The sequence below is a fragment of the Aulostomus chinensis genome, chromosome 23 (assembly GCF_037954235.1).
Source record: "Aulostomus chinensis isolate RoL2024-O1b breed Wild chromosome 23, RoL_Achi_v1.0, whole genome shotgun sequence".
Lineage (NCBI taxonomy): Eukaryota > Metazoa > Chordata > Actinopteri > Syngnathiformes > Aulostomidae > Aulostomus > Aulostomus chinensis.
In genome coordinates, this window is record NC_141342.1 from 2,460,001 (window position 1) to 2,485,839 (window position 25,839).

At 41.5% G+C, this 25,839-nt stretch overlaps 1 protein-coding gene across 8 annotated transcripts in view; it reads left to right on the top strand.

The window, feature by feature from the left end:
- The window catches only part of rbfox3a (RNA binding fox-1 homolog 3a), a 661,616-nt gene that overhangs the window by 607,488 nt on the left and 28,289 nt on the right, over positions 1 to 25,839 (top strand). For all 8 annotated transcript variants that reach the window (XM_086195774.1, XM_086195768.1, XM_086195772.1 and 5 more), the window contains 5 exons: positions 9,368 to 9,421; positions 12,956 to 13,048; positions 16,168 to 16,228; positions 19,586 to 19,639; positions 25,613 to 25,745. In XM_086195774.1, coding sequence (XP_086051900.1) covers positions 9,368 to 9,421; positions 12,956 to 13,048; positions 16,168 to 16,228; positions 19,586 to 19,639; positions 25,613 to 25,745 — 395 coding nt within the window. The remainder of the gene's footprint in view (positions 1 to 9,367; positions 9,422 to 12,955; positions 13,049 to 16,167; positions 16,229 to 19,585; positions 19,640 to 25,612; positions 25,746 to 25,839) is intronic.

The following is a 25,839-nucleotide window of genomic DNA, read 5'->3' on the forward strand; positions in this document are numbered from 1 at the left end:
GATGAGGGTCAATAAACAGACAAATTATTCCAAATATATTTTAATTTTGATGAAACAGTTCATGTACTTCTTTTAAAGAATTGAAGTCTTTCTGACTTTCTCTGTCTTTTTCTCTTACATTCGTGTATGTAGATTTGCTGCTTTTATCAATTTTTTTGACCCTGTAACTAGAACCAATTCTATTTTTGAGTCACCCACACAACAAGGGTTTGGTTCATCCATCCATTTTCTACCGCTTATCCTGTTAAGGGTTGTGTGTGTGGGGGGGCTGGAGCCTATCCCAGCAGCCTTCGGGCGAGAGGCAGGGTTCACCCTGGACAGGTCACCAGTCCATCGCAGGGCCAACACATAGAGACAGACAACCATTCACACTCACATTCACACCTACAGTCAGTTTAGAGTATCAATCAGCCTCGTCCCCTCTTGATGTCTTTGGACTGTGGAGGAAGCTGGAGTACCAGAGAGAACCCAGCAGGAACAGGGAGAACATGAAGACTCACACAGAAAGATCCCGTGTGCGATCCGGTGCTGGAACTTGAACCTTTTTGCTGTGAGGTGACAGTGCTGACCACTGCACCACCGTGCCACTGGGTTTGGTTCAGTGGGACTCAAATATCAGTCTACTGCATCAAAGTCTTGGAGATCTTTCCACCAACCCAGCCTGTTTCCTCTGTAAACACGTAATAGAGCCTTTGCTGTTTTCAGGCAGTCCAGGCAGGATTATGACAGTCAGCCTCATTATTAACCCGGATTAGAATACATAGTTTCAGTAAATTCTAGGAAGCAATATTGGTAGAATCTTGTGTTGTTAGGTTACAGTGAAACTTCATGCCACATTTTCCTTCTAATACTAGCTTCACTCTGGGTTTTACAAGCTGGTTTTGTCATGTCAGCAGAGCAGTATAGCTGCCTTTGATCCATTGTGTTTGGTCACTTTCTGCTAGCAGATGTTAAAGGCTTTCAGCTCTCACACACACTCTCTCTACACACCCTCACTCAACCCCTCTTCTCATTATTCACTGTTAATGGTCCAGCTTTAAGGATTAATGGCTGTGGGCAGGGCAGTGCCATTGCAGTCTAGATTCTGTCTCAGCTTAGCCCTCACCACAATGGCTTCCTCAGAAGTCTCCCCCTTTCGCTTAAATTGCGACTTGTGAGCAACTGGCTCAATCTGCCATTACAGTTCCACTAGACTACCGCCACAATGCAAACAAAGGCAATAGCTGGGGCATTACAGCAAATGGAATTCTGAGTCATTTCAGCAAAAGCTGTAATAGAAAAGCAATATGAAAACATTAAACAAAGCCATAGACAGAGGTTCAATCAAAGGTGAGTCACAAGCTCTCTGTATGTATTATGAACAATAATACACCATAAAACACCGACAGACACCCGTCCAGCTCAGGGCACAGGAATAAAGCCAGATTATTGTGTATATCTGCAGTAACACAGTTATACATGGTGGGAAAAGTACAGCCTCAAAAGAAATAAAAGCGGGTTCATTACACAAGCTTATTTGAGTTTAATTCATAATTAGAAAAACACATTTGGTGGGAAATTACAAGGTCGGGTAAGAGGGTCTTAATGGGAGACTGATAATTGGCAGCATCACTTCACTGACTTAAATCTCTCATTCTCAAGATGTAGCTGAGATCTTTAATCTAGGACTGTGCCTCAAATAATAGCACAACGGCCCTCACATCCAGGCCCGTTTAGATTTCCACATCCCTCAAACAGTAGGGAAGCAGTCTCTATATGACCATATGTCAGTGACCGTGGGGTTTCTTTGGACTTTTCAAGAATGTGACACATGGAACAAATATATCTGCCTCTTAATCTAGCTGTACTCCCATGCAGAGTGAAACTTGACAAGCTGATATGCAGGACCGCTGTCATCCCCTGAGCCTCAGCTGTGTTTAATTAATAAGCAGGCACTTAGTGCACCAGCCGCAAGAGGGTCCTTACTGTCACATTCCCAGAGGTAGGGGTCCTAAATGAGTCATTAGATACTCAGCACACATGTACACATGCATTCAGTGTGTGTTTCTCTCACACACACTCATAGTTGAGGTAGCGACCAAGCATGTGTGTGAGAGAGAGATTGCGGTGAGCACTAGGGGGTTGGGTTTTCTGGTAATGGGGTTTTAATGACACCTACTCCTGCCTAATCACCTGTTCAGGAGGCTTCCAGCATTCCAGGTAGCCCAGCGTTCCCAGCAAGGGAATACGTTTTAATGTCTCCTGTTCAAAGCTACACTCTCATTTGCCTTCCCAATTATTCCACAAGGCTCTCTGCTAACCATCTCTGCCTCTGAGAAGGCAAAGTGTAATTATAATTTAAAAATCTGCTAATTTACATCAACATATCAGTGTGCCACTGGAGCTATTTTGCCATGAGTGGGTACTTAGAAAGCCTGAGCTTTGCTGTTGTTTGTCCCCCAGTGGTGCCAGTGTGTTTGAGTTGATTAAGACAATTAAAGTGTTTAGAAAAGAGAGGATCCATGAAAGACATGATAGCTTTATATACCAGGCAGGTGAGACGCAAAGTGATGTCATCAGTTCTGTGACCTAATTATGGCGAAGCGTCATAGAAGTACAAGCAGTCATTAGATTAACATCTCATATTCTCATATAGAGTTGTTGATATGAGAAGTGGTTCTTTATAGTTTTGTTTTCAATTCCTTTCTTGGTGCATTTTTTTTCAAACTTCATTAGTTGTGAAACATAACTGAGCACATGTGCTGTCCTGCAGTGACATGTGACTCTGTGGCACTTTAATTCAGGGATTTAAGGACTTTATAGCTAGGGAACCACTCGTTAACATGAGAAAGTATTGCAACCAAATTTACAAAAGCACTTATCTATAATCACAAAAAAAGCAAATTTGTGCATAATACCTTTGATAAATCATAACTTCATTGGTTAGATTACTCGTCTCATTCCCAGCGCCATCAGCAAGGTGATTGGGATTATGCAACCATATCTTAATTCCTACATTTATATTATGGCATGTAATCGATGGCATGACTTGTTCTTGGACAACTGAACCTATCAACTTTAAACCAATGATAAGAACATATACAAAATCAAAACTTTAGTTGTGTTATTACCTGTTCAGATGAGCTAATGTGATCACAGGTGGGTTTTTGATTATAATATTTCTAAAACAGGTAATATAAGGACATAACTATGTGCATGATTTAACTAAAAGCTGATTTTCACTGAGATGTCAATAACTCAGTTGGTCAATGTCAATCACTGCAGTGAAACAAAAAGGCGGTGATCCAGGTCAAGCTTCAGTGTTTGTTCGATATCCCTAATATCAATGATATTATCCAAAAATCTTAATAGAACATCTGTAAGGATAAGGTTCACCTTTGGCTTGAACTACGACAGGTCCATCCATGACTGATAATGCTACTGTATTGGCTCTGTTCATTCTTTCCGCCTTGCAGCAAAAGTGGACTCAGTTCTACCATCACACAGTCATATGTTCATATCACACAATGAACATGGTTATCGTAACGGCTCTAAATGATTACGATGAAACTCACTGCAACTGTAGCCTCACTCACGTTACACATCACACGTGGACTTGGTGTATTTCCACCCTTATTTATACACAGTATAGGTACTTTATACCCTGTGGTGTTTTGACAAAATACTAACAAGCATAAAAGTCTAAGTGTGCTAAGTAATGGAGAAAAGCAAAACTATTCAAAAGATAATGCATCATTAAGTAAGTTTTTCACCTCTGAAACTGGATAGCGCAGAACTGAAGACTGGACCAGTTGCCTTTGAAGTTGCTGTCTGGCAACCCAAGGGTTGCTGGTTTGATCCTCACCTCCCCCGTCGCCCATGTCGAAGTATCCTGGAGCAAGATACTGAGCCCCTAATCTCTCCTGATGGCCCCACAATGGACTGGTGACCCATCCAGGGTGAACCCTTCCTCTTGCCCAGTGTTAGCTGGGATATGTTCCAGCCCCCCCCCCCCCCCCCCAACAGATAAGCGGCGAAGAAAATGGATAGCTGGACGGTTTTCAAGTAATCAGATAAACAAAAAAATATGTTGAACAAATAAGGGTGTTTCTCATACACCTTTCTATGAAGCTCTGCAGCAGTGCTTGGGCAGCCGAAGTGTAAATCATATGACTCCATCTGGCATCGAAGCTGTAACCTCGTTAACACACTGACGGAGAAGTATAGCTCAACCTTTATGCATTGCATTAGCAAAGGTGGATGACATATGATGACAAATTACAATTAAGAAAATTGCTGTTAAAGCTGACAAAGTACTATATGTAGATAAATGCATCCAAGGACACACACATGGCATACTCCCGTAACAGCAACATATATCCAGCATATCTGTTTGGTGGAGTTGTTCAGCCATCAGTTCTCTTCTGACCCTTTTCCTGCATGCCTGCATCTATTCATTTAGAGATTGTATTTCTGCTACACCTGCTGCTGCCATTCAAATTGCATGCTGAGAACAAAGTTAATGCTGCATCAGCCTATTCATGCCACTTAGCGGAGCAATACATATGTTGTGTTTCCCTCTGCTTTGCCCTGGTGGCACTCATTCATGAGCTCAGCTTCAGGAAGCAAATGGTCTTTTGGGGGCTTCAGCAGTAGCTTACCTGTCTGTGGTGCAGTGGTTCACTTTTGACTACTAAAAAGGCACCATGCATTGGGCTGGAGCCTATCCCAGCTGCCTTCAGGCAAGAGGCGGGGTTCACCCTGGACGGGTCATCAGTCCATGGCAGGGCCAACACATATAGACAGACAACCATTCACACTCACAGTCACACCTACGGTCAATCTAGAGTATTAATCAGCCTTGTCCCCTCTTGATGTCTTTGGACTGTGGGAGGAAGCAGGAGTACCAGAGAAAACCCACGGCAGTACAGGGAGAACATGTAAACTCCACACAGAAAGACCCCGTGCCCGAGTCAGGACTCAAATCTGGAACCTTCTTGCTGTGAGGCCACAGTGCTGACCACTGCACCACCGTGCTGCGCCTTACATACATGTATATGCAAAAGAGCCAGCATTGTTGCTCTTTGTTCAGCCAAAGTTTGTGTTACATTTGTCAAGGTTAGTTGTCGGGTTGTGGGTTTTGAGTGGAACTATACTACATGTTTTGTTTTTTGTTTTTTTAATGTGAGCTGTATTGGTACACTCACAGTATGCAAGTTCTAGTAAAAATAAACTGTCTCATTTAGTGCAATCATAAAGTGAAGGAACAGATAATTCGTAATAACTGCAAAACAAAGAATATATGACCAAAGAATGAGCCTTGAGGGACACCACAGGAAAAAGCTGCAGTTTCAGACATGGAGGGACCATGGGATACTGAGAAACGACTATCTGAAAGATAGGAGGAAATCCAGTCCTGGGCACTCCCAGAGACACCCACCCACTGCCTGGGATGCTGTGATCTACAATATCAAAGGCTGTGTTAAGATCCAGCAGCACCAAAAAAAGAGCATTCACCCACATCAGAAGACATCATTATGTCATTGGAGACTGAGAGGAGATGTTTCAGTGGAATGCCTCTAACAGAGACCGGACTGGGATTTATCTAAAATGTTGTGTTCAGTCACTACAGCAATGAGCTGTTTTATAGGAAGTTTTGTCCAAAATGTTGAGAAAAAAGGTAGCACAGATAGAAACATAGTTATGGGTCATCATTAGTTTTTCAGAACAGGTTGAATTTCATTGCCATATCTCAAATAAGCTTTGACACTATATTACTATTTATAATAGACTCCAGGCAAGGACCAAAAGACCCAAGAACATTTCAAAGCGTAGACATTTTAAAAATATCTACAGGGTTCGAAGAATGTTGCGTACTGCCCACCACATCAATGAGCTACAGCAGGGAAATAGAAGCAGAGAACAGAGGCAGACAAAAATCTGTGGCTGATTAGGAGAGGGGATGGTGGCGGTGGTCATCCTAATATCACTGATCTTATCCACTAAAGATATATTTGCTCACAAAACTTTTTGAAAAGAAAAGTGCATCAAAAGTGCAGGTTTGTTAACATTTTTGAAGGTGTCAAACAGGACTCATAAGGTTGTCATTAGTGGGGAAATTAGGTTCGCAAAGTAAGCCCTTGGACTGACAGATTAAAACTTTGTAATAGAGATGGTGAACATGGAACTCCCACTGGCACACTTCCCTCTAATATTTATACTGGATACAATGAATAGTGTCATTTAAGCAGGGGTAAAAATTTGAATATTCTGGGAGCAATGAGTGCTTAAAAAAAGCAGCCAGGAAGACTATGCTGTACTTTGGTCAAACGCTGTAGGAATCGTCTCACCTGAGGGGCGAATTAAAATATGAGAACAGTTTACTCATTTAGTAGGTAAAGAATCCATTTTAAAAGACAGGTTGATACATTTATTATCATTAAGGTGTGGCTCCTCAAAGAAAATGGAATCAATATGTAAACCAAGTGTAACAGGTCCGAGGACCCTTGATGCGAGGGGCAAGACATGTCTACTCTGTGAAAATTGAAAATTTCCACACATGATAACCTTCCAGCCTCATGATTTAAAAAAGAAATCACTGAATTAGGTCTTAAAAGCGCTGAAAGCGGGGGCATTGGTAACTTAAAGTAAAATAAAAAACTGAACTGACTGACCATCTTGGCAGCTTAAATTAAAAAGTTCAACTTTAGCACAGTTGCCTCACAGCAAGAAGGTCCCAGTTTTGAGTGCTGGCCACCCTAGGCCTTTTCCATACAGTTTGCATTTTCTCCCTGTGTTTGTGTGGGTTTCATTCAGGTGCTCTGCTTACTCCCATCAAAGACATGCAGCATAGGGTAATTACTCCTGTCTGTAATGGGAGAAGATCCTGAGTTGGTCCCTGAGCACTGCACACAGCTGTGGATATACATGTAGATTTGTTGCACCAAAGTAAACTGAAGTTAAGTATAAATGTAGAGACTTTATAAAGACTTTCCTGTCCTCCTTTTAGCGATTCCCCAACCTGCGACAAACACACACACACACTCACTCACACACACACACACACACACACACACACACACACACACACTCATACATACTCTAAATCCAGCATTCAACCTGGAAGTGGAGAGGCAAAGAATGTGTGAGCAGAGAGAAAACAGAGGTAGTTGAGCTAAATGACTTGTTCAGTGGGCTGTAGATGGTCTTTCACTGGACGAGTCTGAGAGAGAGACAGAGAGTGAGAGAGAGACAAAGAGAGAGAGGGACAGAGAAATGAGCACTCTGAGCCGCACATGCACATGCACACAAACATTTGTCTTCTGTTGCAATGACATAATCCACATTTAGGTTTGTTTCTTTTCGTTCCTGTTTCTTTGCATAGCCTGTATGAAAGCATATTGACATATGAAATCAGTAACAGATTATAGTTCTGCAAAATAAATGTGTAATGTATGTAATGTGTAATGTATGTAATGTATATGCACATCATGTGTATGATCTGACTGAGTGTTTTGCTGTTGGATGTCCTTAATCCTCAGGGCTGGTGGTGCTGGTGCTCTGACCTTGTCTTTGCTCTCTGTTGTCTGCTCCATGTTTATTTATTTATTGAAATAAACTACTTGATTCAAGGTCTAGTTATGCGGAGCACAAGGCTGAGCATTACCATAGTGCCTGGCAAGGTTAGTGCTTCACATACGCCAGTGAATTCATCCCTACTCCTACAGCACGGAATCATACTGAGCTTCAACCCACCACAGTTTCTGATGAGATAATTAGTCAACTTGATGCTGATTGATGAATGAAGATACTTAAAAAGGAATTCAACATTCTCTTGGTGTGATTCAGTGAAGGAATCTGTCCCTCTTTCCATTGAAATAAAGAAATAGATTGATGATTGATTTTCATTTTACATCAATGGGGCATATACCAAAATTGGTGTGCAATTCTCTCATTTTAATGTACAGTTTTGTTTCAGTTATTTGAGAGGTTTTCCAAGTGTTTTCTTTGTAATTTGTAAAAAATAAAAAAAAAATAAAAAAGGATTTTGATAAGGATTTGCATTACGGTGCAAAATGTGATACAAAGGGGAATCATCTGCATACAAAATCTACTTTGGCACTCTGTGACCCAAGAAAGATCATTGTTAAGTACTGAAATGAGCAACAGTGCCAGGCAAAAATCTCACTTTGGTCTACCTGTTCATCTGCGTGGCGGTGATGTCACTACGTTCACACATACATAGTGACAGCTCTCGTACCCTGTTTTTATGTGGATAGAAATGCTTAAAATTAAAAAAAATAATAATAATCCAAAAGTGTATTTGCTGTACTTATGGTGTTTTTGCTTTTTCAATAGAAGATTTAGTGAACTTTATGAGAGGTGAGGACACCTTTTACAAAGAAATTTTAATGTTGAGTGTAGGCGCGTCCTAGCGAGAAGGACACACAGGAGGATTTATTCCAAGAGTTAACTGTGTAGTATTTGAGTGTACAGGTAAAAAAAAATGATACTCAGATGTCTAACACACCTTTGCAAAAGAAAAACAAAGAAACTGTGAAACACTTCTTTTTTTTGCTCAAGCCCCCATGCACAAAAGACATATCCTGCTTTAAATGAAAGCTAAAAGTACTCCACCATCATTTTTATCTCGAGGGGAGAGGAAACATAAGATGATGGGCATCATTAAGATCAGCGGCGCGTGCCGAGGCTTTGCACTGCTATAGCATCTGCATCCGCTGCCGTAATGTTCATTAACACTGCATAGCCCTCGTCCCCAATACACACACATGCATACACACCTCATCGCCAGAGCAAACACAGCATTAAACAGCATTAAGAGTAAATGGATATTTTATTAATCTCATTGTAAGGTGGAAAGGAGTTTGTTAATTTCAAGTATTGTATTCTTGAGCATTTTAGTGTGTGTGTGTGTGTGGGGGGGGTGATGGGTGTTACTTGTGGACATTATAATATTTTTTATTTCAATTTGTTAATCTTGACAACGAAGCCACGATAATAAAGATGAAATATTGCAGTGCCCTGCTCTGTTTAGCCACGATGCTTTTCTTCTGTCTTGTGTTGTAAATCCAAATTCCCTAAAAGCCAGAACTCCCTCTCAGCCAGGACGTGGCACGGTGAGTTCAGGTCCCACCAACAAGAGCAGTAAAACCACTTCAGCTGTTTGAAAATACTCTTTTCAAGGAATCTGATGACAAAAACCAAGCGCGTAATCATTTTAAATAACTGTGATTTCAATATTGTGATCAATGTCATAATCAGGCAGTCATCAAACCAATCGTTCAGGTCACCGTGTTGTAATTATTCTCTCTCTTTTCTTTTTTTGTCTTCATCCTCCTCTCCCCTTTTCCCTGCTTGTCTTCTACAGCAATTTGGCAAGATTTTAGATGTGGAGATTATTTTTAACGAGCGAGGCTCCAAGGTAAGTGCATTTCTATTTTAATTGTATTCGTCCCCCTGCTCCCCTTGTCTTTCTCTTGCTATCTTCACAGCTCTCTTCCCCTCAGTCTAATAGTTATTACAAACCTATCAGTGACAATTGCCTTCAGGCAGCTCTTACACCTTTTCAGCCTGCCATACATTGTGACATACAATGAATCACTCCCACTTATCTTAATGTTGACATCAGGATTCACACAGTCTGCAAGCACACATTGCCTTACCTGGTTAGCTTTCCAACATATCCAGTGTAGCGCAACAAGATAACCCTCCAATGTATGCAAGCGATTCACTCAATTTCATCCGAGCCCCAGCTGTTTGAAAATTGATCCTTTTGCATTTACTGATCATGAGATTACTACATCACTTCGTCACATACCGTAGGTTGCACCGTAACAACTAACATGATCTATTATATCTACATCTAACCGGTGCACATCAACTAAAAACGGAACTGATTCAAAGATGATAAACTCCATCTGAAGGTGAAGTACACATCTTTCTTCACCTAAACCAAGTTTTTGGTTCCTAAACCCAGTCAGATCACTGTACTGACACATCACAAAACTTTTTCCAATCGTGAATGACATTTCAAGAAGCTGTGGCCACTGATGAAATAGTTTACTTTCTACAGTATAAAACTGACCTCGCCCGTGGCATTAACTTGCGCTTTCAAGTGCCAGCCGTGAAAAGTGATACTTTGCTTTTTTCAACATTGATTATATGATGTGGACACATAATTCTATTAGATGTCATGCCACCACCGTGTGACGTTAAGAGGTCAGTTTAAATATTTCTAGAGGCCAGAGTGGTTCGGTTGCATCACCACATACTCTTTATCCCTCTGAAGTACATGAAGACATTCTCAAATGTAAATACAGTTTTATGTATTTATGCGACTGAACAAATATCTAAAATAAGTAGTCCTATAGGTGTCGGAGAGATCTCCTCTTCCCCACCTCTAATATTTAGCCTCAGTGGTCTGAGGTTACCTCTGATTTTACATTGTTCTTTTACCATGAAATCCCCTCCATCATTCATCTGTTACAGTTCACTAAGTAAGCAGTGTCCACTAAAACACAAAGAGGGAAGCAAATAATGTAGTTGTGTTCATGGCTTTTACACTCACCAGCTATCAGCACCAAACAAACACCTTCAACGTATGAGACAGCAGTCTCCATCCCACTCCTAAAACACTGATCTTTCGAAGAATGCACAGAGTTTCTTGGTGAATCTGTGACCTGAGGGCTCCAAATGGACCAACAGTTTACCATGACACCCCATGAGGATTTTTCCACTTTAGTTATCAGTTATTTAACTGCAAACAACATTACTGAGGGTGCGTTTGTGATATCTTGTCTTCTAGAGTACCTTTCTGTAAGCCCTTGAATTTCCACTTGTTCACATTCAGTGCTTATCTGTTGGCCCTCCTTCCCCTAAAAGACTAATTACGTGAAGTTAGCAAAGAAAGGAGACTACCTGCATTAGAGTGAGAAGTAATGAACAAAGCCCGTATGTTGCAACATAATGTCAGAAGGATTAATTTTGCTCCTGATTCTCACCTTTAAATGTCTATATTTTTTTCTTTATGCCATCTCTTGGGCAGGCTCATGTCTTATTCATTCCCAGTCAATCCTGGACATGCATACACGATCAAGCTACCCTTTGTCGTCCTCACATATTATCTAGCGAAGAAATTCTACACCAAAAGGAGCGGATGTGGGTGCTACAGGTGTGTCAGCGGGGTATATCCCTCCACACCATAACGCAACAATCACAAAGCAGTTCAGGAGCGGTGAGAGCCATGACTCACCTTGTTCTAGGCCAAGTTGTACAAGTCTGAAGTTCAGAACATTTACTCCAGCTGCTGCACAGGAGTCCCCAATTGCTCTAAAATTTTAAACACATCCTCATCTCATGAAGTTTCCAGCACGTTAGACGCTTTCTCACACCCCTACATGTTAGAGTAGACCGACCTGGCCTGTGCACGCTGTTTTTAATGTAACTTATTTCTTTTAAATACTATTCATTTATTTTTTACTGCACTGTCAAAAACAGGTGAGAAACAACGTTTTGTATTTTTGTGTATTTTTATGAATACCATGCAAAATGACAAAGATTTACCTTACCTTGCCATACCCTCAGGAGTTAAAGGAGCGGGATAGGAGTGTCACACACGACTGAAAGCTGACAAGGTTTCACTCAGAAGTAGTAGCTTGGTACTAGTAGTAGTTTGCGTACACCAAGCAAGCGAACAAACGGCACACACAGCACAGAAATATTCTGATGCCGTCTTTGCGTTGCAGTTGCTCGTTGTACATCCGGACCATTTTTTTTGCACTCTTCTGGTGGATTTCATTTATTTGTGGTCTGTAAGCTGTTAGGTCCCTGTGCTTGTACCTTGCTGAGGCCCACCTCTTCCAACTGTACCAAGTTCAAGAAAGTGAGTGATAACACCAGTCAAACAAACTGGACTTTCTGGAGCAAACCAACTTGCGAACGGTACTGCTGTGATTATACCTTCGTACAGGTTTCTGTCTCACACACAGCATGCTTGGTTCCTGCTCCAATGAAGAACACTACCTGTGTGTTGGAAGGATCAAACATTGCTATATTAACCCATTATTTAAGGTCTGGTTTGGTTTAGTATAAAAATACAAGACTGCAACAGAATTAGAGAAGATTTTTCTAATCAGATCGAATAAAAAAATCTTGTCTAATTCTGTTGCTGTATTATATTTTTATACTAAACCAAACAGTAAGTACAATAAGTTCCACATCACTAGACAGGGAGACAGGATCATCTAACATGATGCCATTCTCACAGGCATTGATCAATGATATTAGCCAGCTTCCTCTTAAGCTGCCTCTACTCACTGATGTAGAAGACATTAAGGACCGGACGTAAACACTACTATGCTGTTTCAGTGAGCTTCATCTCCAGCACCACTGTCAAACATTCACATGGTCTCACGAGCGAGCTGCATCCTAGAGCTCAGTGAGTCATGATGCTGCCTGATTGTAACTGTATGGCACACATCTGCTATTTGAAAGGGCTTCTTCGCTTCATTGGAGCAACTGCACCCTACAGCAACACACATGTCAACTTACTGTACACACATGCCCTCACACACACATACCAAGCTACATTGTGTGTGTAGAAAGTATTCATTGTTATTCAGTTGGATGTATGTGCAGTAGAGTCTGGAGTGTAAGAAAGAACAGAGAAACAAAACATACACACTTGCACGCACAAACACACACACACACACACACACACACACTGTGCTGAGGTGGTATTTCGGTCCATGATGTGTCCTGTTTTACTCTTTACTTAACGCCAGTCCTGTTTTGTCCTTCCTGCTTCTGCTTCTAGATTCAGGCCTCCTTCTAACCTGCAGCCCTCTCATCTCTGCCTTATGTCTTTGTCTTCTTCCTTCTTTTCCTCGTTGTTTTCATCTTTTCTTTTCCGGACTGGTTGTCCTTGATTTTCAACCCCACCTCCCTGTAACTGCAGGGCTTTGGGTTTGTAACATTCGAAACAACTGCAGATGCTGATCGTGCACGGGAGAAACTAAATGGTACAATCGTAGAAGGACGCAAAATAGAGGTGCCTTTCTTTTTCTGTCTCTCTTTGCCTCCTGCCTACCCCCTTACCCCACCCTCTTCATTCCTCTGATTCCCTCTCTTTCCTTTCTCTGCCTGCCTGATGTTTCCTGCAATACCTTCCCTTTCTTCTTCTTCTTCTCCTATCCATCTCCTGTCTTCCACCTGCCTGCTGCACCTTGAACGATGCATGCCGAACCCCCGATCTGTAAGTGTATGTGACCAAGAGAGAGACAGAACTTCAGCGATGTTTCAGTGTGTTGCAGTGTTTTGATGTAAAAGATGACTTTGCTCAGGATGGATCTTGTCATGTGTGATCACAGCATGTGCATGAGATGCTTTTAAAAAAAAATTTTGACCAGACAACACCCTATCTGAGGCCAACTCCTTCCAATTGACAATCAGAGATGGTCTTTACACTTGTAAAATCCCAGTGTGTCAGATTTAAGGGGATTCTATAGCAGAAATAGAAGGGATGGGATTTATGTGAATGGGAACATTTCCGTGAGTTCAAAAGTTTAATGTTCAAATGACTTAAACTCCATTCAGAAAACATGCATTTTTAGAAGTTATTGGCCGGTCATCTCGCACTTGACCTGTCAAAGCATTTGTATACTTTATTTTGGTCTTTAGATTGAATCAATTTACAGCAAAACTAACACTGGAAGCAGCAGGTAGATATTCAGATGGAGTTCCTGGAGATGGCTGTGAAACTCACCAGGCTGTTAGTTTCATTGTCTTAACCATGACTTTTTAACTGTATCCGTGCTTTGTAGAAACACAAAATATTAACGTGCTCTGGCAACACCCTGAGGCCCTATGAGGTTCCCCCTACTGTACATGTTATTAAAGGAGAATATTCAATGGGTTATAATCTGAAGCCTCATGGCTACATGCCACTGTAGCTCAATGGTGCTGTAAACATCAGTAGTGACATTTCTGTCAACATAGTTCATGCTTAATGAAAATGTAAAATTAGTTTTACGCTTATTTGGACGTGTTTTCTTGCCTTTTTCAAAAAGGAGTGTATGTGCAAAACAAGAGATGAAATCGCCCTTTTCTACTAAACTGGATTAGACCAGTTGTTTCAGCCACTGTCGTCTTCATGGATATTATCTTTGTCCCCGGACAATCTCCAAATTTACAATATGAGCTGGTATTTAAGATTACAATAGTTACAACCTGCCCAAGTCAAGACAGTCCCTCAAGACCTCTCTGCATCTTTTGCCTCTCCCTTTGTTGCAGCCATAATCTTACAAAAACCACAGTTTTTTGGTGATATTATCATATGTACATATATGGGAGCAGCAGGCATCCATTGAGGCCATCGGGATGAAGCAGGCCTGTGAGGAGGTGGCAGCCTGTGCTTCCACACCTTCGGCATCATAGAATCACACAGCAATGGCACCCATGTGTTCCTCTGATTGAGGCGTCCTTTAAATAAGCATTTCCCACACAACGCCATTGACCAAAAACCAGCCTCTTCTTGGTCTAAACGTTATCCGGTGTCCCAAAATAGCAACGCACCGTGATTGTGCCAGACCAAGCCTCAGAAACATACTTAAGCACCTGCCAGCACAGATGGAGTGCAAGTTCATTTGCTACTTGAAGGGTGAGGTCGCTTGCATGAAAACGTCCTTTTCACTGACTTGAAACTAGCAGTGACGCTTGCACCATGCTTAAAATAGGGCCCTTAATGTCCCATTTTGAAGTCATCAGTCATTTGAGTCAGGGGTAAAATCTTGAATCCATAAACAAATTAAAATGATGGAATCAGTTATACTGTGCTCTCAAAATAACAAAATTGATGGAACGATGTACACCTTGTTTTTTCTCTCTATAGCCACTGCTGAGCAAAAAGTCTGCTTTTCAATAGTAATGCACATGGGTACAGTAAATCGCACACTCCACAACATAGGCTCCAAACTAGCTGTCTAGCATAGTTGTCATGTAACAGATGTCTGTGTCCTTAACCAGGATTAAGGTCAACACAGAGAAACTATGTCGTACTAAACTAAGGCTTTCCCTCCGGTCTAAATTCTTGCTTGTGTTGTATGTCTTTTTGGACAAAAGTGTCTGCCAAATGAAACTGTAGAATTGTAGAGAAGGGGTTGTGAAAACACGGCTGATAATTAACATTTTGATATGAGATTAAAACAAACTAACTCTGACCCTTCTGGTTTGTGGAGCACAACCAACTGCCACATATAGTTAAACCAGCCAGCTCATGCTCATCCATGCTTGTTCACGATAGCGACAAAGATTTATTGTTTATTTCAACTCCAAGTGTTTGTGGATTACTGAGCATTTGAATGAATAAGGGCGATATGGACAGTTGTTGGCCATCAGTCATCATTAGCTTCAGGCTAATTATGTGTATCTGGCTCTTTCTGCATTCTGGTCACAAAGAAATGATGCACGGCGGAAAATGTCTTTGTGAGCTTAAGATACTTATTTGTGTGCAGTCAAAGGGCAAAATACACTTTCTGGGTGTTGGCTCACTTCAAGTGAGAGCTTTCAGTGTCCAAATACAACCCCCCCCCCCCCCCAAAGTATCATGATGCTTTAGTTTAACAGATATTATATGGCAATAATTCATGTTAATTCGAAAATAAAGGAAACAGCAATGGTTTTAGGATTTTGTATGCACTCTGATGTTCTAGGCTTACATAATGTAGGCAACATTATGTTGCCTCTTACATTTACTTTTGCCAAATTCAGAACTATATAATAATCATATCCTGACTGTAGGTTTAACTCAAGAGAAAGAGAAAATTATCCAAAGTCAAAGTCCAAATATCTTTTAAGATCTTCGATCATAAAAAATACTTTTTTTTAAACTGCTTTTTCTGTGCGTTCATTCAAGTTTTGACCTTTTGTTGGAACATTCGCGATTTATTGTCTCTGATGTGGTTGAATATATTGAAACATGAGGAAGCTGCATGTAACCTCACTTGTGGAAATCAACAGATACCATTGCAGCATGTAAAAGTGGCCATAATTTGGAATATCTAAGTTGTGAGCTGTCTTTCTTTTTAATCTAAGTGTGTGTATTTGTTTTGGTGTGTCCATGTTTGTTGCATATCTGCCCCCTACATTAACTTCCCATCTGTCTGCTGACAGGTCAACAATGCCACAGCAAGAGTAATGACCAACAAAAAGGTGGCAAACCCTTACACAAACGGTAAGATTTGAGCTTTATTTCCAGCTTCTCAGCTTCTTTCTACAGCTTGCTGCTTTCATTTGATTGCTCACACTCATATATCTGCTTCTCTGCTCATTAATTTCCTCTGTTTTCACCAGTCTTTAGTTTCTATGCCTGTGATTCCATTTCAGTGCCAGTATTAGACCTGGCTACATTACAAAACAACAGACCTTTGATTATATTTATCAGGGGAAAAAACTAAATAAACCACATCATTATTATCCAAGTCTACAAAGTGAACATGTTCTTTGAATGAAGGGGAAACCAAAAACGACAAATGCAAGCCAGGCTGCAGATTCTGCCTTCATACAATAAGTCGTTCACATTTGATTTATGAAATCAATATTTGTCAAAGAGGCAGCCAATTTGGTTTGAAATATCGGGCAAATAGCAAAGTGCAATCTTTTCTTACTCAGCAGGCAGAGGTGTTAAAATGGTAAAAGGAAAGTGGCAGAGAAAGGAAAATTGGTGGAGGGGAGGAAGGTTTAGAGCAGGAAGAGCATGACGAGAGTTGGGTAGATGGACGAGAGAGTGAATGGGTAAATGAAGAGAGCCAAAAAAAACAGCCAGGAATCATTCGTAAAGAGGGAGAGAAGGGCCTTTAAGGGTGTGTTGCTCTCTTGAAACACTCATTTATGTGGACTGAATGACAGAGTGGTGGATGGAGGGGGAGAATGATGGAGACGCTGAAAAGAAGTAAAAAAGGGACAGGGTAGATGAACAAGGGAGGGAATTAAATGGCCAGACATGTCAGCACCTCACACACACACGCGCGCACACACACACACACAGATACAGGCACATAGTTCCATCCCGAGGGTGCGGAGAGGAGGAAAATGAGCCCTGAAGGGTTTTCCATTCATCATTGTCATCAGGCCCTACCAGCACAAATACACACATGTGCACAAACACACATAGGCACACGCATACGCACACACACACACACACACAGGCACACGCATACGCACACACACACACACACAAACACACACAGGCACACGCATACGCACACACACACACACACACACACACAGGCACACACAAATATTTCCTACTCATCTTCCTCTTCCTCTGTCTATGTTATGTGTGCTTAAGTGGTGGTTGAGCTGACGGGTTCCAAATATCAAAACTAGAACTGAGTAAAAAGACTACTGGTGCACAAATCCTAACATTTTTTTGATGATCATTTTCATGAGTGTGACAGAATGAATCATAACAAAAGAAGAGAGAGAGAACAACACATATAGAAATATTCTTTCATCCCTGTTCGTTCCACATATTTATGAGTTAACTAAAAAAAAACAGCAAAAACTAATTTGATACGCTGCCTTGGCATTTTCTTTCATTGAAATATGAAATCCTTAATTCGTTGAAAGTGGAAGAGAACAACTAACGTAACCTTTCCCACCAAGATAGTTTGAGGGCAGATGCTGATTCTTGAATAGGTCTTCGCATTTCAAGGCAAAGAAACTGGTTCCCAGCAAAACCAATTCCAGAACAGCACCAAACCTTTGCTGGTTTAGAACCAAGTTATGCTTATATCAGTGGCCAGGGTGGGATTATCATGGCCAAAATGACCAGATAGAACTTCAAATGCTGTATCCAATGAAAGGTTGCAAAAAGGAAACAAATGTAGACATCCAGAGTGATCTGATGACGTGGTGCTATTGAACTCAACAGTGAGGTCCCAGAAGTGAAAATGTCAGATATGTTCTCCATAGAGGAGTTGATCAATAGCCACAATGTTGTAGCCATCCAAGGGCGACTCACCGCTAGTAAGGAGGCCTTAAGTGATGGTATCTCTTCCTGTAGATGGATCCATCCATCCATTTTCTTCTGCTTATCCTGTTAAGGGTTGTGGGGGGCTGGAGCCTATCCTAGCAGCTTTGGGGTGTGAGGCGGGGTTCACCCTGGACAGGTCATCAGTCCATGGCAGGGCCAACACATAGAGACAGACAACTGTTCACACTCACAGCCACACCTACAGTCAATTTAGAGTATCAATCAGCCTAGTCCCCTCTTGATGTCTTTGGACTGTGGAGGAAGCTGGAGTACCTGAGAGAACCCAGCAGGAACAGGGAGAACATGGAGACTCCACACAGAAAGACCCCGTGCCTGAGGTAGGGCTCGAACTCAGAACCATCTTGCTGTGAGGCGACAGTGCTGACACTGCACCACCGTGCCACCTCTGTAGAAGATATCAACGATAATTCAAGAATAACCTGTGTCATTAGTGATAGTGAGCCCTGCCCACACTCCTGTGCTATATGTCTGTTTCCGTCACAGGTACATGTGTTACAATCATGCCAAATGAGAATGCCTAAAAATGAGGGAAACCAGATCATATGACGAATGAAACCTTCTTCCATGCCTTTCTTTTAAAAAAAAATGAAACTTATGTGTTGTAGTTGGTTACATTTACGTTTTTGATCCAGTGTAGTAGCAGTCTGACAGCATCGTAGGAGTTTATTTGGTCATTATCAGAGAAACTGGCACTATGTTGTTGTAAAAGAACCAAAATTCAAAAGGTCAGAAAGACAGAACCAATAAAGTGAAACGACTCAGTCTATCCAACACCAAATTATTAACCGGGACGAGCATATCCATGACCAACCCCACCCTCCATGTTTCTGCACAGTAGCAACAGTTTTACCATGACAGTGGCCAATGACTGCCAGCCACCGGTCACAATTAGCTCAACACAAATCGAAAGAATAGTCGTTTGACTATCTGATACCAGAATTTTGTGGACTATCGATTCTGGCATCAGCCCTAGGATTGCACTACTGGTCTGGTTTTGCTTTTGTAAGGTTTGTTTTGTAAATTCATGCAGTACTGCAAACTTGCTATTTCACTATGGTGAGGCCATCCATATCTGGTGAGCTCAAAGGTTCCTGCAGCTGCATCTGGATTCCATTAATGAGAGGCGGCAGAACTTGTCATCGATGTCATCACTTGCTAAATACAATCCAAAAATGGCAAAAATGAGAAACTCTTTTGGTTTAATTGTTGGTTTTGAGTCTATTTTTTTGTTACCTTAGGAGACACTATTTTCTACTTGTATTCACATCATCGACTACAAGAACCAATCAGGCGCCTTATTACTGTTGGGGGGGTGCAGAAGAGCAGTTTCGATTGGTCGGTTACTTTCTAATTTCTCATAGTGGTTTCAGAAAGGATGGGCTTCCAGATAAAGCTGTGGGGCTGAACGTCTCAGCTTGTGAGATTCGGATGGCCTCGCCAGGCTAACTGCTTTTCACCCTGTAATGTGTATTTGTTTGTTTGTGTGTGTGTGTGTGTGTGTGTGTGTGTGTGTGTGTGTGTGTGTGTGTGCAGGCTGGAAGCTGAATCCAGTGGTTGGCGCAGTATACGGTCCTGAATTTTATGCAGGTAAAGAATCACAACGAATAAGTTTGTATCCTGCTCATTCTAAATATCACCTGTATTTGTATTTCTTTGGAACACACAGATTCCCATGGAGAATGCGTGTTTGTGAACGTGTGAGAGCAGTTGGATGTAGCAGCTTGGTTTCATTTAGTGCTCAGACTGACCGCTCACCATAACTGCTCTCCTTTCTGCTCATTAGTCTAAAATCTGTTCATTCCCAGACAGGTTTACGGCACTCCTCTAAATAACTGCTCAGACAGAGAGAGGCCATCCATCTCTTTTATTTCTCCCTCTCTCCCCCGCTTTGTCCCCACTCTGCCCCTCTACCTTCCATCCCTTCATCCACCAACCCAACCAAGCAAATGCACATGACCTCCCCCAACACCCAAAACACAGTTGTCATGCTCGGCTGCCACCGCGCGCGTGTGTGTGTGTGTCTGTGTCTGTGTCTGTGTGTGTGTGTGTGTGTGTGTGTGTGCGCGCGTTTTCATTTTCTTTTCTTTCCTGACTATTGTCATGCAAAGTCATACACGTGACCAGTGCACAGCAGAACAGAACTCCTGGCTTGACCTGCATTTGCCACGTATATGTAGTGTGTAAGTAGCAGGGGTGGTAGCTGAGACAGTGCAAATACAGTGCAAAGTCTGAAGATGTGGGTGTGGAGTGAGGCCCTGACAGAATGTTAAAGTTCAGCAAAATATGCCTAAGTGCCATCTGTGAGAGGGCAGTAAGATAAACATAGTGGGGCTGAGACTTACAACGTTGTCATCCTGCTCAAGTAGTCTGTTGATGTCTTGCATGGGTAGAGATGGTAGAGAAGAGAAGTCCCAGTGGTCTTCAATGATGTCGTCACCCAAGGGCTTTGGATTTGGGCATTTCATCCTTCAGACTGGATGAAGCCGCCGATGATTAATAGTGCTGGGCCTTCTTTGCGTCTAGATCAGTTCTTGTGGATCTAAGGGATTCACACTACAGATGCTTTTGACTGATTCCAAAGCAGTTCTATTCTTGGGAGAGGGATGTAGTCAGCCCTGGTCCTCCATGTCAACACTGATCTCCTTTGTTGATAGCTGTCTTTGATGAGCATCCACTCATAGATCTTCTTGTTGTCCAGATGTGCCGGCCTCAGATAGAATGCAGAGGATTTGGCACAATCAGTGTTTCTGGCAATATGCAAACTGGGAGGAAACTTTGTGATCAGTCATGGGTGCGAGTGCTGCTGGTGGCCAGTAAACATTTCAGGCCAGTCCCATTCATGATCAGTTATGGCATTAAAGTACTTCTACTAGATGTGTCAGATGTCTCCATGTGATATTCATTCGTATTAGCAGTTCATGGTCAGTAATTGATCTGATATTTGTAACTTGTTTCATTTTTATGCATTTGACTCTAATTCATTATAAATACAATGTTAGTATATTTTTCTCAAGTATTATTTATGACAATAAAACATAATTTTAAATGTTGCATGCTCTCCAGTAATCACAAAGATCAGTTACGATACGATTACTTTGTTTCACAAACACTATTTTCGTGAACAATTGCTACAGTGCACCAGGGTTAATGTGCAACTGTCTAAATAATCCCCAACCTTACACATTCGTTTGATGCAGAAAGTAAAGTGTTGGAAAACGCTGATCCTGTTCTTTAACAGTTACAAAGCTGTTAAGATCAATGAATCATGGGTTGAGCCAGGTCATCTCACCTCAAATTTGGGTTTTTTTTTGTTTGTTTGTTTTTTCTTAATGGGCTACCAAAGCTTATTCTGGAAAATATTATGTCCAAGCATAGGAAATCCAAAAGGAGAATGAAACTTTGAGGCAGGTGAGGAAGGGATGGCTGTGATTGTCACCTTAATCCATCCTGTAAAAGAAAAAGAAAAATTTCCACCTAGAGGTGGAAATATGTGGGATTGGGATTTTTTCTGGAATAATTATGACTGCATTTAATCTAGTTTGGGGCGGGAGTGAAGCAGGATGTAAAGCAGGATGTAAGGACAATTAATCACCCTTTATCAGACGGCTTTTCCCAGCACCCATCAGCTGAATCGGCCTCCATAAATCCTGGCCAGCTGACAGTACACTCCATCTCCATTGCCGGGCTCGGCTACAGGTTTATTGTGCGCAAATCCCATTCAGAAGAATGACGGATGACCTCCACGTGCATACACACACATGCTTGCACACTATTGAAAACCTGTATCCACCTTAACCTTAAATGCACAGAATGTTTAGACTCAGACTTGAACCAAAACAGACTGACACACATTATCATATACAACTAACACACTCAAATACAAACGCATATGGAATATCAAGTAAAAACTCAAACTTTTATCACCACGTGTTTTGCTCTGTGCAAGACATATCAAAGTTTTTCATCGTGAAGGCTCAGGATAAACATGTTTGGTCCCGAGGGTGAGATGCCAGGTTGTGACACCTCACACACCCAGTTCAATATAAAATAATGAAGAAATACAAATTCCCTGCATCTCAGCAGGCCACCAATCTATGTTCTGTCTTTGGTTTTACCTAAAGATGAGCATTTAATGTAAAATTAAATACTGAAATTTCCCCTTAAAAAAAAAAATCAGAAATATACTGTATATCTTGCAGGCCGACCCTCATAGTACCATAGACCTATCATATCATACCGAAATACTCTCTGATATTCATATAAGTGGAAGTAAAATTGGTATAGTAATAATTGTATCATTTTCCACATTAAAAATACATAAAAACTGAATAATAAATCAAGATCACATCAGTAGCCAAATCAGTCATGGCCAACAACCAATCACCAGCCTCCGTTGGTGTTACGTTTGACTCATGTGTAAACATGAATAACCAAGTCAGTGTAAAGAAAACCTCTGGGAAGCTAACGATAGCATGTGGTGTTTGTTCTTGGTTCGAGTTCTCATCAAAAGCCAGGACAATTGAATATTTGATACACACACACACACACACACACATACACACAAAAGACTTCCTTTAATGTTCCTTTTACCACTTTGCTGGAAAACAAAGATAGACAGAGGAATATTTTGTGTGTGCATGTGTATGCGCACACATGTTCATGTGTGTATTTGAGTTAGTAAAATAGACTGCATGGGCATGAAGGACAATGAGGGAAATGTAATACTGATTGATTGACTGTGTCCTAGACTGAATATATGCAAAGCAGGACAAATGTGTGTGTGTGCAAATGTGTGCACTTGATGTGAGTCGATGTGTGCCGAGCTTGGCAGCGCAGCTCCCCAGAACACAACAAATAAGATTAAAATGCAAAATGCAGGCAAGGAAGTAACAAGGCAAGCGTCTCGGACCTTTTTACATATGCTGGGAAATTTGCAAGTTGGAAGGGCGACATCAGATAGACTCTCGGGCTTTTAAATCAGTGTGCTGTCATTGGTCCAAGGCCAGGCAACAGTCGCTGTCAGCTGTTGACCCCACCCTTTATAACTCAATCAGTCTGGGCTGTTTTAAAAGCATGATTTGTCCGGAGGTTTACAGGTTTACTTACTATGCTGCTGAAGATTTGCACCGCGTGTGTGTGTGTGTGTGTGTGTGTGTGTGTGTGTGTGTGTGTGTGTGTGTGTGTGTGTGTGTGTGTGTGTGTGTGTGTGTGTTGTTGCCCTAACATTGAAAGTATGGTGTGTATACATACGTGTCTTTAGTGTCTGTAATGGGTTTGGTACTTAACTACAAATACTTTGCTCCTGTACTGTAAGTGTACACTTCACCATTTAATTTTACTTATACTCCTGACATATTTGTACTTTCTACTCTTTACATTTTTCTGTAAACATACAACATAGGTGGCGCAAATGCATTAAAGAATTTTTGCCATTTCCTAAAATGTATAGTGGAAGAAGAAATGTTTCCCAAATGAGGTTACAGAAGTATCTGTACTTACAGTTATACAGTTTTTTCTGATGAAATGGATGAAGAAACATTTCAGACATGTCAATGACATTTTTTTCACTTGATTACTACAAAATGTTTGGCATTCTTCCCATCGCGATTTTCAAAATTCAGTAGTTTTAGAATCAGCACTCCCTACACCTCTGAGTAGGATCTTTTTTGACTAAAATTTACATTAAAATCACTGTTATTTTCCATTTTGCATATGAGCAGACTCATACACATTACTGAAATATGTCAACTTGTCTTGCAGCTCATTCTGTCACTCCAAATGATGTCATCATTTTCAGATTTGATTGTATGTGCTTCCTGAAAATGAGCACAATTCACTCTAATATCTTTCAAACTCAGCCCAGTTTGTTCGACATACCGTGATAAAACCAGAGTGTTCTATCACTGTCCTGGAGAGCTGAGGTCTCAACACACATACACACACACACACACACACACACACACTCCAACTGATATTAGTCAATCTTACATATTAAAGTCACCTTAATAAATAACCTAGTTTCATAATTAGACGTTCTTATCTGAAGTGACTCCAGCTATCATCACTACCAGATAAGGTATAAATATATGTGTATTCAGCCTCTATGTAGTACTTTATGCATGTGTGTATCAGTGGATGTTGTTGTTTGTTGATTTTATGGGCCTGCTGGCTGTCAAGCAGAAGCCCTGCCATGATTCATGGGTTATTACTGCACCACTGTAGCATGCACAAGCCATAGCTCATCGTCAGATTGCATTCATTTATGTCAGACCAGCAACAGCATGCACATACACATGTCCTCATTCTCACTCGTGCATAAACACACATATATTTGTTGGCACATACGCACAAAACAAGGAATTAAAATATGGATGTCTGATATTAAGAGAGCCAAGTACAGAAGGTGGGGACAGCATAGGGGAAATTGATCTTTCACCCAGAATATATCACCAATGGACTGTTTGCTGGCTCCGTGGCATATTAATGCCTTTGTCTGACTAGTTAGAATAGGTCGAGGCTGAAACAGCCAAGTGTAGAGGCTCTCCATCAACCTACCAAGAGAAAAAGAGACAGATGGATGAAGGGAAGACACAGAGCTTTCCTGCCTCTGAACTCTTCCAGTGGAGTGGTTTTCTCTGCAGCCACCAACAGCAGGGGAAGTTGTCCAGAAGTGCAACCCCTCCTCTGAGGTCTGGAAAAGCTTAGGACGGGATACATTGTATTTATGGTTTGATAGTCCTGATTTTAATGCATCTATTGGTACCTGTTTCTATTTCCAGCTGCTAATATTAAAGGTTTCCATATTTTAACAGTCGCTGGAGAGATGCCCTTGGAGGCTGTGAGACACAAGAATTTCCAGGAAGGAAAAACAGATTTTGAAATGACTCAAAAAGTTCCTTCTCGTTTTTATAAAGTTAAGAAAGAGATAGAAGTGATGGCAGGAAACATCTGGTAAGTCATGAGGAGATTTTTGTCATTTGTCAGTGGTTTGACAGAATTGTCAGCCGTAGGGTTGGCTTAGAATTAGTAATTCATGTCAGGTGATTAGGTGTGAGAAAATGCAAATTAGTCCGATTTCGTATTGAGTCCCCCACAAAGAAACAGGCCCAGTTTTTTTTGTGGGGCCAAAATGCTGAACCTGACAACTGCTAATTGCTGTTATGGGATAGGTATATGTGTGCAGGTGTGTGTGTTATCCATGCATCCCATGCTGAAAGAATGTCAATCAGGCCATCAGCGCAACAACCTAATAGCTATGTCCCCACTCTCGTGTGTTAACTGTGTGTTCACGTGATGAAAGCTTGCTGCAAGCTGAATCTGCCACTCCTAACAATACAGGCCATTTGCTGTGTCCCTATGTAATCCTCCCTTCAACTGTATTTCAGTCACACCTCTGCTTTTTCCCTCCAACTGACCAATCTATCCATCTTCTGGCCAGGTTGGAAGTCATCATGACTGGTTCTAGGAGTCTAACATACTGAGCTTCATCCCATCTCTCTCTCTCTCTCTCTCTCTCTCTCTCTCTCTCTCTCTCTCTCTCTCTCTCTCTCTCTCTCTCAGTGACAGGCTTTCCATACCCCAGTACAGGAGCAGCAGTGGCCTATAGAGGGGCCCATTTGAGAGGGAGGGGTCGCGCTGTCTACAACACGTTCCGTGCTGCACCACCCCCTCCACCCATTCCTGCCTATGGAGCGTGAGTGACACACAAACACACACTACACAAAAACACATAATCAAATATACACTGCATTACGGATGTCAAAGACTAAAAACACACCACTGAAAAA